This window comes from Phyllopteryx taeniolatus, chromosome 17 (assembly GCF_024500385.1).
Source record: "Phyllopteryx taeniolatus isolate TA_2022b chromosome 17, UOR_Ptae_1.2, whole genome shotgun sequence".
Taxonomy (NCBI): Eukaryota; Metazoa; Chordata; class Actinopteri; order Syngnathiformes; family Syngnathidae; genus Phyllopteryx; species Phyllopteryx taeniolatus.
In genome coordinates, this window is record NC_084518.1 from 7,590,112 (window position 1) to 7,606,599 (window position 16,488).

Consider the following 16,488-nt stretch of genomic DNA (forward strand, 5'->3'; position numbering starts at 1 on the left):
ACTGAGACGCTACTATTTTAATATTTATCATTATAGTGGTAGGCGACTTGGTATTTTTTGAGGTGGTGTAAAAAGTGTAAGAAACACTGATTTAGAGTGTTTAATTAACCTACAATGCATGTTTTTGAAATGTGGGAGGAGTACCTGGAGAAAGCCCAAGCAAGCCAGGGGAGGACATGCAAACCCCACACAAGAAGGATGTAGCCTGGATTTGAACCCACAGCCTCTGAACTGTGAGGCGAATGTGCTCGGCACTCGTTCACCATGTCGCCCGCTTTAAAACTATTTTAAGAAGGAAAATAAGATACGAAAAGAAGTTGATGGGCTTTGCACGAAGTGTGGTTGCTTTACATGGTGTCACGCAGTCAGTCCACAACACGAGAACGGCGGCATAGCGACGCTGTGCTTTGCAGATGCGTCTTTGTGAGAGCATCCATTTCACGGCGATGACAATTTCAAGCTAAGGAGGTGGTGCACATTTCTCGGGGGAACCTTGCCTTTTCTCTCCTCCGACCTCGGAAGTCAGTTTCCTCGAGCAGCCGACTGACTCGCTCCTTCTCTTCGTGTGCAGTCTCAGCAGACTCAGGGTGTTTCATAACAAGCCTGTTTACTTAGAGGGAGAGAACGGCTCCGACGCCAATTCTCCAATTCTAGCGGGCGTCTTGTTTGCCGAGTGGAATTTGCGCACCGCAGCGCTAAGACGCAAAAAAAGGAATCAACGGACGTTTCAAGTTATCCTGGAAGTTGCGCAGTTGAGAGGAAAACATGGAAATTTGTGGCTGTTTGACGGTGACTGGGAAATGCTTCGTCGTCCTCGGACTTAAATTGTTATTCCTTGTAACGCTAGGAGTTCCGGTTAGAAGCGGCGATTCTGTATTAAAGGACGTGATTACCGTGCGACAAGGGGACAGCGCCGTGTTAAAGTAAGTCTGTGACCCGATGCTATTTTCACATTGCTCGTTATGATCGCGCGCATCGTGGATGGCCGCTGTCATGTGCTGTCGCACCATGCGTTCGTTAGCTTGACAGCTCATCCTTTGGAGTTATTAACGCTATTCATAACGTACACAAATGCAATACGCGTGTTTATGCACGATGGCCCTGCGTGCATCATTGGAAAGTTATGGCACAAAGGACAGAACAAGGTGTTCATGCCTCCGTTGTTCATTGCCCTTGAATGTTATTGATCGGGTGGTTAATGTCTTGGTGAGCATTCAAGGAGCTGAGATACTCAAACCAGCATCGGTACCGGGTGGTCTTCATATCGATTTGTGTTTGTCAGACAAATGCATACTTTGATTTAAAATGGGTGTTTGATAAGTCAAGGCAGCAGTTTTTGAAAACATTTAAAAAATGAAAGGAGTCTGTTGTTCATCTATATTTTAACATGGTATAAAGGTTTCGTCGTGACTTTCCATGGGCTGTTGCACAAATTCATATTGTACATGAAACATATGATTATATATGTCATTTTCATATAATTTGAATAATAACGTTAAAGAAAATTGTATTTCACTATATATATTTTTTTATGCCGCCTTGGTTTAATATTGGTAAATGTCTCCCATGCTTAAACAGCCACGCTTAAAGTCCAATTTCCAAAAATGTATTGATGATTTAAAATTTTAGTCATTCATAGTAAGGCAATCCTTATTGACAGAGCGAATGGTGGTGGCCCACTGAAATACACTTCTTGCATAACTTTTACAAGTGCACAAATGGTCCTAACTACTCATTAAACCAATTACACTCGTCTTTATACATTTGTAATAACGGTAAAGACAAGCACTAGTTCTGACTCTTTCACAAATTCATACGTATACACTTATATCTAAAAAATAACCCCATTTATTTTTTTGTCTGCTATTGTGTGAATACAAAATGCCTCCCTCATCCTGGCACTTCAGCTCACAGATCCCTCTGTTGTCTTGTAACAAAATAATGAGGCTCTCTCCAGTGGCTTTAACGATAAAGACAGCTTGAGTGACAAAGAAGGACCGTTCGTAAAAGAACCAAATAAAGAAACTAATATACGTTTGTTTTAGTTTTCATGGAAAAGGTAAATTAAGCAATTGAAAAAGAATCCTATAGATCCAAAAATCATGTTAGCATCTTCAAAACAAACATGTTGCAAATCATGAAACTTCATTTTGGACACATAATGGTAGAGATATTTTGCCATTAAAGCTTTGAAAAATATTACTTTAGAATATTTTTTTCTTAGAAACAATTATGAAGTGTTGATGGATACATGCCAATAATTCAAACAGTCGTGAGTAAAATTAATTTTCCAAAGGGAATTCAGTTGGCGGCTGAACTGGTTAGCACATCTGTTTCACAGTTCTGAGGACCGGGGTTCAAATCCCTGCCCCGCTTGTGTGGAGTTTGAATGTTCTCCCTGTGCCTGCTTGGGTTTTCTCCAAGTACTCCAGTTTCCTCCCACATCTCAAAAACATGCATGGTAGGTTAATTGAAGACTCTAAATTGCCCATAGGTGTGAATGTGAGTGTGAATGGTTGTTTGTCTGTATGTGCCCTGGCGACCAGTTCAGGGTGTACCCCGCCTCTCGCCCGAAGATAGCTGGGATAGGCTCCAGCACGTCCGCAACCCTAGTGAGGATAAGCTGTACGGAAAATGGATGTTCAGTGGGCCATGTCTTTACCACTATTAATCAAATTATAAGAAAATGTTTACAATATCTTTTGTTCTATCACAACAGTCTTTTTTTTGGCTTTGTGTCTATCTAGCATGTGATGCCTTTTCACATTTTTATTTGACCGTCCACTTAAGATAGACTGATTTTACAGTATACTGTGTGCAATCAATAAACCTGTTATTGCGTTGCTGTTATGTAGTGTTCTGTTGAAAGGATCAGCCATACCTACAGTGGACATAAAAAGTCTACATAGCCCTGTCCAAATGTTTGTTATATAAAAAACCAAGACCAAGATAAAGCTTTTCAAAACTTTTTCCACCACTGATGTTATCTATAAACTGGACAGCTCAACTGGAAAAACAAAATATTTGAGAGGAAAAGTAGACATTACAATGTTTTTTGTTTGTTTTTTGTTTTGCTTTCTACCGGAAGCCAGAAGGTTTTGTGCTAACATTGACTTCTATTTTAAACTGTTCACAATTTCCTCTAATGACTAATGCCCCAGCCTGGAAGGCTGAAGAAAAACAGCCCAGAAGCATGATGCTGTCACCACCTTGCTTTATGTATGTATAGTGTTGTTTTGGTGATGAGCAGTGTTTTGTTTGCCCCAAACATACCTTTTTGGAATTATGTCCAAAAGGTTCAACCTTGATTTCATCAGACCATAAAAAAAATGTTCCACACATATGGTCTGATGAACTAAAGGTTCCAAATACCAGTCAGTGTTATCACAAAACGTTGTAGCTTCCTTAGAAAGCAAAATAATGTCAGGAAAAGCCTACTAGAACAGCCAAACTTCATTTGTGGTTAATCCGAGGTACTTTAAATGATGTCAGTTGTGTGCTGACTCCTATTTAAAATGTGTTTGAATGTGATTGGCTAGTTCTGAACACTGGGACATCCCCAGTTATACGAGGGTGTGGACACTTGTGTCTCAGTTTTTTGTTTTTATTTGCCCTCTCAAAAAGATTTTATTTTTTCCCCATTGTTTTATATAGGTTATAGGACACATTAATGGTGGAAAAAGGTTTGAAAGTATTTATCTCGGTCTCATTTTCTTACACCACAAAAATCTGACGTGGAACTGGTGGGTAGAATTTTATATCCACTGTAGATGGGTATACATGTATATACAAACACTTTCTCACACACGCATACACACGGCAGCAGCCGTGTTCACTCATAGTTCAAGTTCATACAGTCATTCAGTCAATTTATTTAGATTGTAAGACATTTCTGAAAGCAATTAAATGTGGCCAGTGAATTAACTGAAACTGTAATAATCTTTGCCAAATGAAAGTTCACTGTCAGAGATACTTGGTTTACCTGTTTGTTACACAGCGTTCATGGAGTCTGTGGTGGGTGCTGCATTATATCTGTGACGACGAAGATGCAACATTTTTTATTTTTTTTTTTATCTGTGCAATGTGATGCAAGTTTCTCCTATATGTCCATGCAGTATCTATTCAAAGGTGACCATTTAAATATGATTTTGAATGTAAAGAGAGAAAATTACTAGGGCATTGACCTTTTTCCTCCTGGTTACTTTTTGATCCTTATTTATCATTACATCTCTCTGTGAATTTCAAATGTGATTCATAAACGTGAATATATTTAAATAATGTAATGTTTCAAATGTGATTCATAAATGCAAATACACATTTAATTATTAAACCATATATTATTGGAAGGCGGCACGGTGGCCGACTGGTTAGAGCATCAGCCTCACAGTTCTGAGGACCCCGCTTCAATCCCCGGCCCCGCCTGTGTGGAGTTTGCATGTTCTCCCCGTGCCTGCGTGGGTTTTCTCCGGGCACTCAGGTTTCCTCCCACATCCCAAAAACATGCCTCAATGCTCTAAATTGCCCGTAGGCATGACTGTGAGTGCGAATGGTCGTTTGTTTGTATGTGCCCTGCGATTGGCTGGCAACCAGTTCAGGGTGTACCCCGCCTCCTGCCCGATGACAGCTGGGATAGGCTCCAGCACGCCCGCGACCCTAGTGAGGAGAAGTGGCTCAGAAAATGGATGGATGGATATTATTGGTAAACGCATGATAGTATCCACTAACTCAACTCAGCTGAACAGCAACACGTCTGGGTTTTAAGATGCCTTCAAGCCATACAAATGCAGACTGTAAAGTATAGATACTGTATGTTGTGTTTCACAACAGTATTTAACTATATTTATAATTGATTTAAATAACTGTTTGAAATAGCGTAGCTTGCACTCATTGTTGCCAAAATGTGCACAAACGATGAATGTTGCATGCCGGTTATCCATCCATCCATTTTCTGTACCGCTAATCCTCACTAGGGTTGCGGGGGTGCTGGCGCCTGTTCCAGCTGCCCTTGGGGGTGAGGCGGGGTATACCCTGAACTGGTCGGGAGCCAATCGCAGGGCACATACAAACAAACAACCATTCCCACTCACATTCACATTCATAAGACGCCGTGATATCGCCAAGGACCAAACAGAGCTAATCTGTTTTCTATATTTAAATTAAGAATAACCGCGATCCAATCAGAGAAAAGCTTATATACATATTGAATATTAATGAGAAATCCGGCCGTCTGAAATGTTATGTAAGGTGTAAAAGACCAACTAGAATAGCTTGAAAAAGGGCATCCTTGGCATTTCCAACTTAACCTGATAAAAGGACATCAAAGATTATAAAAATATATTTCAAAAATATGATGGCTGGGGACCTTTAAAATAATCTCTTCACGCATCTTCAGATGGAGCTGGTGTCTTAAGACAAGGTGAAGGGAATTTGAACAGTTCGAAATAGCAGTTAGGTAGAGGGCATGCACACTTATACAATGACATTATCTCAGTTGTTTATTTTTACTTCCCCTCTCTAAAAATATATTTTCGTCAATCGAGTTGTACAGGTTATAGGTCACAATAATGCTGGACAAAGGTTTGAAATTATTCATATCAGTATAATTTTTTTTTTCATATCACAAAAACCTGGCAACATGGCAAATAGGTCCTAGGTGAGGGACCAGACAAAGCACAGCTTCAAAAACCTCTATGAAGATGAAAAATTCAGGAAGACGTTTTCCCTTGCCCGGACGCGGGTCACTAGGGCCCCCCCCTCTGGAGCCAGGCCTAGAGGTGGAGCTTGAAGGCGAGCGCCTGGTGGCCGGGCACAGCCCGAAAGGGTAACGTGCGTCCCCCTTCCCATGGGCTCCCCACCTGTGAGAGCTCTGGGCCATAGGGGTCGGATGCAGTGTGATCTGGGTGGTGGCCGAAGGCGGGATCTTGGCGATCCGATGCCATGCTGCAGAAGCTGGCTCTTGGGACGTTGAATGTCACCTCTCTGGCAGGGAAGGAGCCCAAGCTGGTGTGCAAGGTCGAGAAGTTCTGACTAGATATAGTCGGGCTCGCCTCCACACACAGTTTGGGCTGGTACCAGTTCTCTTGAGAGGGGTTGGAGTCTCTTCCACTCTGGACTTGCCCACAGTGAGAGGCGCTGCGCAGGTGTGAGTATACTTATTGCCCCCCGGCTTGGCACCTGTACATTGGGGTTCACCCCGGGGGACGAGAGGGTAGCCTCACTCTGCCTTCGGGTGGGGGGGACGGCTCCTGACTGTTGGTTGTGCCTATGCTCCAAACAGCAGTTCAGAGTACCCACCCTTTTTGGAGTCCTTAGAGGGGGTGCTGGAGACTCCATCGTTCTGCTGGGGGACTTCAATACTCACGTGGGCAATGACAGTGAGACCTGGAAGGGCGTCATTGGGAGGAACGCCCCCTCCCCGATCAGAACCCAAGCGGTGTTCTGTTATTGGACTTCTGTGCTCGTCATGGATTGTCCATAACGAACAGCATGTTCAAACATAATGGTGTCCACACGTGCACTTAGCACCAGGACACCCTCGGTCGCAGTTCGACGATCGACTTTGTGGTCGTGTCAGCGGACTTGCAGCCGCATGTTTTGGACACTCGGGTGAAGAGAGGGGCGGAAGTGTCAACTGAACACCACCTGGTGGTGAGTTGGCTCCGATGGTGGGGGAAGATGCCGGTCCGACCTGGCAGGCCCAAATGTATTGTGAGGGTCTGCTGGGAACGCCTGGCAGAATCCCCTGTCACAGAAAGAGTTTTACTACATATTAATTTTAATAATCATCAGGGCCTATTTACAATTTTACATTAAAAAGTGCAGGAAAGTTAATACTGTATGTTTTGCTCATAATGTGCTAGAATCTGCACACAGTATTCCCATTCAGGTAATAATGAAATGAAAGTCCAATTAGCTTTATGTTTCTCTCCTCATGAAATATGGTATGTTACAGTTTCACCATTTTTACACTAATTCGTTATAGTATACGTCTGACTGAGTTCTATTAAACACTCAAGTTGTCTCGCGATGCTAGGCTTTAGGCTTGGAGAGAAGAAAAGTTTATGGATAAAAATCATTGCATGCGTTGACACAGATGAGTAGTAGTTTTGTTGTCCTATTATGCACTGTTCAATTAGTGAAAAGTGGCCATCAAAAGGGGAATTAAAAGGGATTGTAGATTACAATGAAAAAATACCACTTCTTGTAGACATTGATCTGTCCTTGTGTTGCCTGACAAAACTCTAGCAGATTCATGCTCTTCCTTTCTTTCCCTAACCTATGCACCCCACAATGGAGAAGTCATCACATAACTTCTGGATTTGCCATGACCCTGACTTGAATCTTAAACTGTGAGCTGTGGAGAGTGAATTAGAAAGCTGACAATACAGTTACCCAGGCTTTTCTGGGCTGCTTGGCAATATGCTCAGTTCACTGCCCTGGAGGAAGATGAACTGCAGCTTGTCATTGAGCTAGTCAGTATCCATTGTTTTACTGTATCGACCTGTGCTTTTAGCCTCTTGCTCAGTAAGAAAGGTTCAGAAGTGTTAGTACCTAACCTAAATAAGTATTTTTTTTAATTCACAGTAAACTAAATACCTCCCCTTTTTTAAATTGTACATCTCGTGTTTTTTCTCACCAAAACAAGAGCCATTATTTTTTTCTTTCAGTTACATTCAATCTCTTTTTCCCTCTTTCTCTCTCTCTCTCTCTCTGTCCCTTCTTGTATATTTACATAATGTAACATTGCTTCACACATTTTTGTTGGGGAATTATCGAACGTTGTGAAATGGTTTTAAATCGTAGTCCATAAACTTTGACAGACTCCATTCCTCAAGTCTCTGATAACCATACAGTATACCTTTACGAAAGTGACATCAACCAATATGAATGACAACTGGAGCTAGTGCTTCATAACACCCAGTCCGACCACTAATGACAGCTGTTGAGTTGTTTACTCAGCTGTTGTCAGTTCAAATGATGGTTCAAAGAGAAAATTAGAAACCACTTCATTACATTTGCTGTGTGTTTCTCAATGTATTGTTTTGCTAAACCTCTGCGAACAGCAAAAAAACAATGAAGTCTTTTGTAGTTTAACACACACTGGAGGCCAGTTTTGGAATAATTCAATCCACTTTATGCGGAACGTCACGTGACCAAACCCGGAAAACAGTTTAGCTGACTGTCTGTGTATGCTGCGATAATGAGCATATTGTAACTACGGGTTGATGACACGATGGCTTGAACCCAAACTTGGTAAAATTTAGACTTTACACCAATCTGGTCAGGCTGATTGGTATCGGCCGATAATTAGCATTTTATGCTGATCGGCTGATCAGCTTTAATGTCATAATTCGCCGACATTGATCGGCTCCGCAAAAGACATTTACTCCATGTCACGTAATACATAATCCTATACAAATGAAATACCACATGAGATAATTTACCAGCAATCATTCAAATACAGGAATTGTCTATTAAAAACACACGAGTGGACCACTTTTATTCTCTTGACATACAGCGGCTCCATTTTTTTTGTCACCATTTTTCTCATTAAATATATTTCCAAAGGTTCTATTGACACGGAAATTTCACCAGATGGGAACAACCCAAGTAATCCATACATACAAAGAAAGTAGAACAAATAAGATCAGAAATTAAGTTGTGTGTAATAATGGGAAATGACACATGGAAAAAGTATTGAACATGCCAACTGCTATTTATTTAATACTTTGTACAAAAGCCTTTGCGTGTGCATGCATGCATGTTCATGACAATAAAGGTGATTCTTCTTCATCTTCTTCTTCTTCTTTGTTTGGAATGACAGGTTGAAGATGCCTCTTGTATGCAGAAAACTAGTTGCATGCATTGCTCTGGTGTGATTTCGCCCCATTTCTCCCGGCAAAAGTCTTCAAATCTTGAAGGTTCCATGGGCTTCTTTTATGGACCTTGAGTTTCAGTTCTTTCCATAGATTTCCGATTGATTCAAGTCAGGTGATTGGCTGGGATTTTTTTTGACCAATTGAGAGTTTCCCACACCATCATGTTCCCACCTCCGCACTTCACTGTTGGTATGGTGTTTTTAGGGTGACGTACAGTGCCATTTCTCCTCAAAATATTGTGTGCATTATAGCATCCAAAGAGTTAAATTTTGCTCTCGTCCAACCAGACTATATTTTCCCAGTATTTAACTGGCTTGTCCAAATGTTGTTGAGCAAACTTTAAACGAGCTTTGACATGTTTTCTTTTCAGCAATGGGGTCTTGCGTGGTGAGCGTGCTTACAGGCCATGTACCTGCTTATTCCAGGTCTTTTTGAAGCTGTCCACAGGTGGTCCTCTGCTCTTGGACAACTCTTCTGATTATTATTTGCACTCTGTCAGAAATCTTGTGTGGAGCACCTGATTGGGGCAAATTTATGATGGTATGATTGGCTTTCCACTTACGTATTATGGCCCCAACCGTGCTCACTGCAACGTTCAGAAGCTTATATACGTGCCTATAACCAATGCCATCATTATGTTATGCAACAATTAGTTTGCGATGGTCTTGAGACAGCTCTCTGCTATTACCATCACGAGATGTGTCTTGATTCACACCTTGCCAATGCGACCTTTTTGTAGGCCATCAATTAGGACTGAACCCGGTGATATTCATTGGCACTGACAAGGGGCTAGATTACTGTTTGATTATTGATAGATTTTAGCTGTTGACTTGGCTTTCACAGCACGGTAGACGACTGGTTAGCACATCTGCCTCACAGTTCAAATCCCGGCCCCACCTGTGTGGTGTTTACATGTTCTCCCCCCCCGTGCCTGTGTGGGTTTTCTCCGGGCACGACGTACGACCGGTGTAGAGTTTGGTCCGCATATCTGGTAGTAAGTCGGACTCGTTTCCAGTGAGGGTTGGACTCCGCCAAGGCTGCCCTTTGTCACCGATTCTGTTCATAACTTTTCTGGACAGAATTTCAAGGAGCAGCCGAGGTGTAGAGCGTGTCCGGTTTGGTGGCCTCAGTATTGCATCTCTGCTTTTTGCAGATGATGTGTTTCTGTTGGCTTCATCAAGCCGTGATCTCCAACTCTCACTGGACAGTTCGCAGCTGAGTGTGAAGCGGCTGGGATGAGACTCAGCACCTCCAAATCTGAGACCATGGTCCTCTGTCAGAAAAGGGTGGCGTGCCATCTCCAGGTCGGGGATGAGATCCTGCCCCAGTTGGAGGGGTTCAAGTATCTTGCGGTCTTGTTCACGAGTGAGGGAAGAATGGAACGGGAGATCGACAGGCGGATCGGTGCAGCGTCTGCAGTGATGCTGACTTTGTATCGGTCCGTTGTGGTAAAGAAGGCGCTAACCCGAAAGGCGAAGCTCTCAATTTACCGTTCGATCTATGTTCCTACCCTCACCTATGGTCACGAGCTGTGGGTCGTGACCGAAAGAACAAGATCCCAGATACAAGCGGCCGAAATTAGTTCCTCCGCAAGGGTGTCCGGGCTCTCCCTTAGAGATAGGGTGAGATGCTCGGTCATCCGGGGGGGATCTAAGAGTAGAGCCGCTGCTCCTCGAGAGGAGCCAGATGAGGTGGCTGGGTCATCTGATTCGGATGCCTCCCGGGCGCCTCCCTTGTGAGGTGTTCTGGGCACGTCCCACCGGGAGGAGACCCCGGGGATGACCCAGGACACGCTGGAGAGACTACGTCTTTCGGCTGGCCTGGGAACGCCTCGGGATACCCCTGGAAGAGCTGGATGAAGTGGCTGGGGAGAGGGAAGTCTGGGCGTCCCTGCTAAGGCTACTGCTCCCGCGACCCGACCTCAGATGAAAGTAGAAAATTGTAGAAAATGGATGGATGGATGGATTATGTATTATATTCAGAAAGTCAAGGGCAACACAAGTCAGTATCATTCTCTAAAGAGTGACCCTGCCGACAAACCTTCGGCTCAGCTTAAATAGTATAATTACTTTTTTTTATATAGCAACAGAGATCATTGGCAAAAGCTTGGTGACAGTTGACCACTTGAGCAGGTCTTTAATGAGTCTTATGATTTTAGTTTCTATTAAAGTATATGTGCTCACCTATCATTAGTCCTTTGAGTCCAACTGGCTTTTAGTTAGCAGTGTTTTGATCACCATGGCATATGTCATAAGTATCAGATTTAATTAGGATGGAAGCACATTCAGTCACATGTGTCAATGGGAAAAGGGTGGTAACATAAGCTTTGCTAAATATCATATGAAAAAATAAACCATATAAATCCATGTACAATTTATATCGGTATTACTTAATTTATATAGCATTACTGAACAACACAGCTGGCATGTAAACTGAAAAAATCTGTATAACTTTAAAATTTGCACAATAGTTATTTCTCTTTTCAGATGTTTTCCTGGTAATATCAACTTAATTAGTGCAAGGTTAGACATGCTGGTTCACTGTGGGAATTCACAGTACAATGCACATACTGTACGGGACTTCATAGTACTGTATTAGCTACGAAGTCAGCTACTTATCTTTACAAAATGATGTAATGATGACGGAATACAATCAAAGTAATTGCTCAGTCTTACTGGTTAAAGGTAATCTACGACACCTGACTTAAACTGTAAAATGATTGGTACACCTCCCAACTGCACATGAATGAGACATCCTGAGAAATTGCGCCACTTGCCACATTCAATATGGCAGCGCCCTTGATGTATGATTGTGTGCGTGTGTTGGGGGGGGGGGGGGTGGGGGGTGGGGGCAGCTAGGTGTATTTCCAAGTATTTCCTACTATTTTTAATTAACATTTTTAATTTTAAAAGTTCTATTTCTCATTTTACTCTGAAATGAAAGCACAGAACAAATGTTAAGAAATCATGTAATTAATCTACAAACAAAAAGGTATTCTAAACCTTTGACTCATTAAAGTAGCCTCCTTGGGCAGATATAACAGTGGCATTATCTCTAAAATAGGAAATCAAATATTCTTCAGAAAGTTCTTCCGAACTCTGTTGTCTAAGCTCCCATAACTGTGTGGCTATTCATTTGACTCCAACTGCTTGAATTTCAATTTGAAGAAAAAAACAAACAATAAACACCTCCACCGCCCTCCACTCTGCCCTCACACACCTGGACTATAAGGACTCATATGTCAGAATGCTGTTCATAGACTTTAGCTCAGCATTCAATACCATCATCCCTAAACATCCATCCATCCATTTTCTGAGCCGCTTATCCGCACACAAGGGTTGCGGGAGTGCTGGAACCTATCCCAGCTATCTTCGGGCAGGAGGCGGGGTACACCCTGAACTGGTTGCATCCCTAAATAACTGATCTACAAACTGGACTAGCTGGGGCTCAACAGTTTGATGTGCAACTGGCTGCTGGACTTTCTGACAGGGAGACCGCAGGCAGTACGGGTCAGCAGCAACACGTCCAGCACCATCACTCTGAACACAGGAGCCCCTCAAGGTTGTGTGTTGAGGCCCCTCCTCTCTTCCCTCCCTGCAGAACATTTACAGCACCGGCCTCACCCGCAAAGCCCTCCGCATAGTGGGGGATTCCACCCATCTATCACAGAGCCTCTTCAGTCTGCTGCCATCAGCACACATACACACACGCACACACACACACACACACACACGCACACCAGACTTAGGGTCGCACTAGCTACTTTAGCAGCATTGGGTTTTTGTCATTTGTTTATAAATGTATTATTTGCCTTGGTTCTCTGACCTTAACTATGTTGCACACGTCACCTGACCTTTGATATTTGCACCTTCAATTAATACTTTTTATACTGTATATACTATAGTTTATTTAGCTTTTATTCGTTCTGTCTTTTGTAGCACCGCGGGCCCTTGATTACTGTAATTTCTAGCCTCTGTATGTGTTACGCATATTGAAGAATTGACAATAAAAATACCTTGTAACCTTGTAACCAGACATGTGACATAAGTAGAACAATACCGAGTTAGGTTTATGACACAGCACACTAGCAGCGAGACGTAACAAGCGCTAATGTCGTACCCTAGTGTAGCAGCTGTGGAAGAGCTTAGAAAAAAAAAAGAAAATGAGTGCTCCCTCAGAAGACATGATGGGATACACAGGCCAAGCCTCAACGGATGACATCGTTGACAAGAAAGGCCCAAAACGTTTGGCAGTTTGGAATTATTTTGGTTTTGTACTGTCAGACAAGAAACAGAGTAGCGGCCACTGCAGATTATGTTGTGTATGTTCACATAAAGACAGACAATACAACTAAGATTTTTTACGATCTGAAGCTGACCGGAGAAAGGGTTCACTCCTGAAAATAACAAACAAATTATATTGCAAAAGACATTCCACCAGTAAGCACAGTTGAATACAAGGGATTCAAGTGGTGATGAAAGTAATGGACCCTCATTACCAATTCCCTGGTTGTAAATTGGAAAACTGGAGAGCTTTTGCATGGTCTGATTATAAGTATGTTTATAAGTTTATAATGTTCCATGTCATGTTCAATTTTGGACAGAAAAAAAATAAGAGAGAAAAAGAGTAACAGGGAACATTTAAGAATAGTGATTTGTTCTATGTTGTGATATATAGCCATATCGACTGATTGATATAACACAAATTATCGTTATGGGATTTTTTGTTTTCTGCGGCACCATGGCCGACTGGTTAGCACATTAACCCCACAGTTAAATACTGGCCTTCCTGTGCGGAGTCTGCATGTTCTCCCCATTGCTGTGTGGGTTTTCTCCGGGTATTCCGGTTTTCTCCCACCTTCCAAAAACATGCATTGTAGGTTGAGTGAAGATTCTAAATTGTCCGTTGGTGTGAATGTGAGTGTGAATGGTTGTTTGTTTATACTGTATGTGCCCTGGTTCAGGTTGGGATAGGGTCCACCATGCTCGCGACCCTGGTGACGTTAAGCGGTACAGAAAGTGGATGGAATGGATGGGATTTATTTTCCCATATTGTCCAGCCCTAGGTACAATGGCACTTTTACACCCCCGTTTCAAGGACAAAAAAATTCCTGTGGTTCATTATTGGTTTGTGTTCGCACAGCAGTCAAGACCTCTTGAACATTTATGTAAATCAGACGACTCGGGAAAGAAGGCTAATATTCAAACTTACTTGAAGATTTTTCCTCAGGAATCAATACTTCTGACTTGTGAGACTGCGGTTATCATGTTATAAAGCATAAAAGAAGTCAGTGGCAGATGGTGGAGTTTTCTCCTGGGGGCTGGTGGGGGGCTCTACAATATGGTCGCAATAGATCTAGCAATCCCGAGTGATAGAAACATCCAGAAAAAAGAACACGAAAAGATGAAGAAAGACCAAGGACTGAAGGAAGAACTACACAAAATGTGGATGTGAAGGCAATAATGGTGCCCGTTGTGATTGGGGCACTGGGGGCAGTAACCCCAGGGTAGATGGCTCTAGCAGATAGCAGGAACAACATCCGACGTCTTTGTACAGTAGAGCGAAATGCTGGGAACAGCTAAGATCCTTCGCAGAAGACAGAACAGAAGCCTCTGGTAAAAATGGTAAGGACCCGAGTTTGAAGGAGATACTGCCTGGGTGTTTGAAGGAGATACTGCCTGGGTGGGCGAGAATGTATATATATCCATCCATTTTCCATACCGCTTTATCCTCACAAGGGTCGCAGGCATGCTGGAGCCTCTCCCAGCTATCTTCGGGCGAGAGGCGGGGTACACCCTGAACTCGTCTCCAGCCAATTGCAGGGCACATATAAACAAACAGCTATTCGTGCACACATTCACACCTAAGGGAAATTTTTGGGATGTGGGAGGAAACCGGAGTGCCCGGAGAAAACCCACGCAGGCACGGGGAGAACATGCAAACTCCACACAGGCGGGGCCGGGATTTGAACCTCGGGCCTCAGAACTGTTAGATGTGCTAACCAGTCAGTCACCGTGCCGCCATATATATATATATATATATATATATATATATATATAAATAAAAAAAATAAAAAAGCATGACAGAGTGGTCTAAATTACTACATTAGGCGGGCGTGGTTGAGGGTGTGGGGTGGCCGTGACTTGCCTTTGCCTCTCAAATGACTTGCTTGGTAGCTAGCTATGCCATGGTTCGAGCCAGCGATGCCGCCATGGCAACCAAACTGGGATTATCGATTATTGATGAAGAAGGCAACTAGCTATACGAGAACTAATGTGAATTCCAGGACACATTCCATCGACACTTCAAACGTACATCACGGTAATAAAGATGCATGCTTTAATTCGGTGCCAAGCGGCATTGGGTCATGTCTTCCCCGATGCGCTGCTCCCTGCACCAGGGAATGCCCGTGAGCCTGATTGCTTAGCCAGCAGCGGCTGAACGGCGGATTGAAGCATTTTACGAAGCGGGGGGAAAAACTAAACTATGAACACCTAACATTAACATTTGATTTTACACAGCATTTTGGTGTTGTAGTGTTTAACAAATATAGATGGATTGGATTAGATTGAACACTGTTCACACACAGCAAAATGAGCGTGCTCACTTGATTATCAAGAAGGGCTTTTGCATTTTGACAAACTTTTTGCACCTCCCTTTCTTCATGTGTTCAATACTTTTTCCCTGTGCCATTTCACATTTTTACACACAAGTTAATTTCTGAGCTTATTTGTTCATGGAAAAAATGCTGATGGCATCTAAACGCAGTAGGGCTCTGAGATCGACAGACTCAGGTCAAATAGTGGAGCACAGAGTCCAAAGCAAACATGGTGAAGCAGCATTTAGCTATTATGCTGCAAAAAAATGGAATAAGTTGCCAACAGAAGTGTGCATGTTTTTAAGTCCATGTTAAAAACTCTTCTTTTTTCTCATGCTTTTTAGAGCATTTCCACTTTGAAATGATATTTCTTGCACTGTACGCTGTTTTAATTGTACTTCTATTTTATTTTTTTCTCTTTGTTTTTTCTTTGTTTTTAAATGCTTTTAATTATGTAAAGCACATTTTGTTACCTTGTGTATGAAATGCGCTATATAAATAAATTTGCTTTGCTTTGCTTTGATTATTGTACATAGACATGCAGCGCAGAGAGAGAAGAGCGGCATGGTGGCATTGTTAACTGAGGAATACAAACACAAGTCTCTGGGGTCTGCAACATGCTATTTTTGGTACAATAACATTTCCTTTTTGTCAGTTACAGCTCTAAAATGCATTCGTTTGAAAAATAGGTGGAGGTAAAAAAAAATGTTCCGTTGAACTCCCCCCTTCACTGCTCTGCCGGTCCTCCAGTTTCCTCCCTTCGGGACTGGTTCTGCAGTCCACGACACGACAGCGCTTCTGCAGCTGAACAGGACAGGTTTAATTAATTTAAAAAAAAATAAAAAAATTTAAAAAGGAATTATTGTGGTGGTGCTGTTCATAAAATGTGTTGTTATTAAATTACTATTTCTTCACAGACACCCCACATTATTTTTACTAGCTTTCATGTTCTATTGTCTAATATGAATGTTTCTAAATTGTCAGTGAAGGTATCCTTCATGCACGGCTTTT

The 16,488-nt window shown here is 42.5% G+C and overlaps 1 protein-coding gene across 3 annotated transcripts in view; it reads left to right on the top strand.

Annotated features, from left to right (window-relative positions):
• The first annotated feature begins 177 nt into the window (after window positions 1-177).
• The window catches only part of opcml (opioid binding protein/cell adhesion molecule-like), a 328,101-nt gene continuing 311,790 nt past the window's right edge, over window positions 178-16,488 (top strand). The window contains exon 1 of one of the 3 annotated variants that reach the window (XM_061751271.1): window positions 178-923. In XM_061751271.1, the coding sequence (XP_061607255.1) occupies window positions 766-923 (158 nt within the window). In that variant the 5' untranslated portion in view covers window positions 178-765. The remainder of the gene's footprint in view (window positions 924-16,488) is intronic. The other 2 variants (XM_061751269.1, XM_061751270.1) reach the window with 2 other exon arrangements.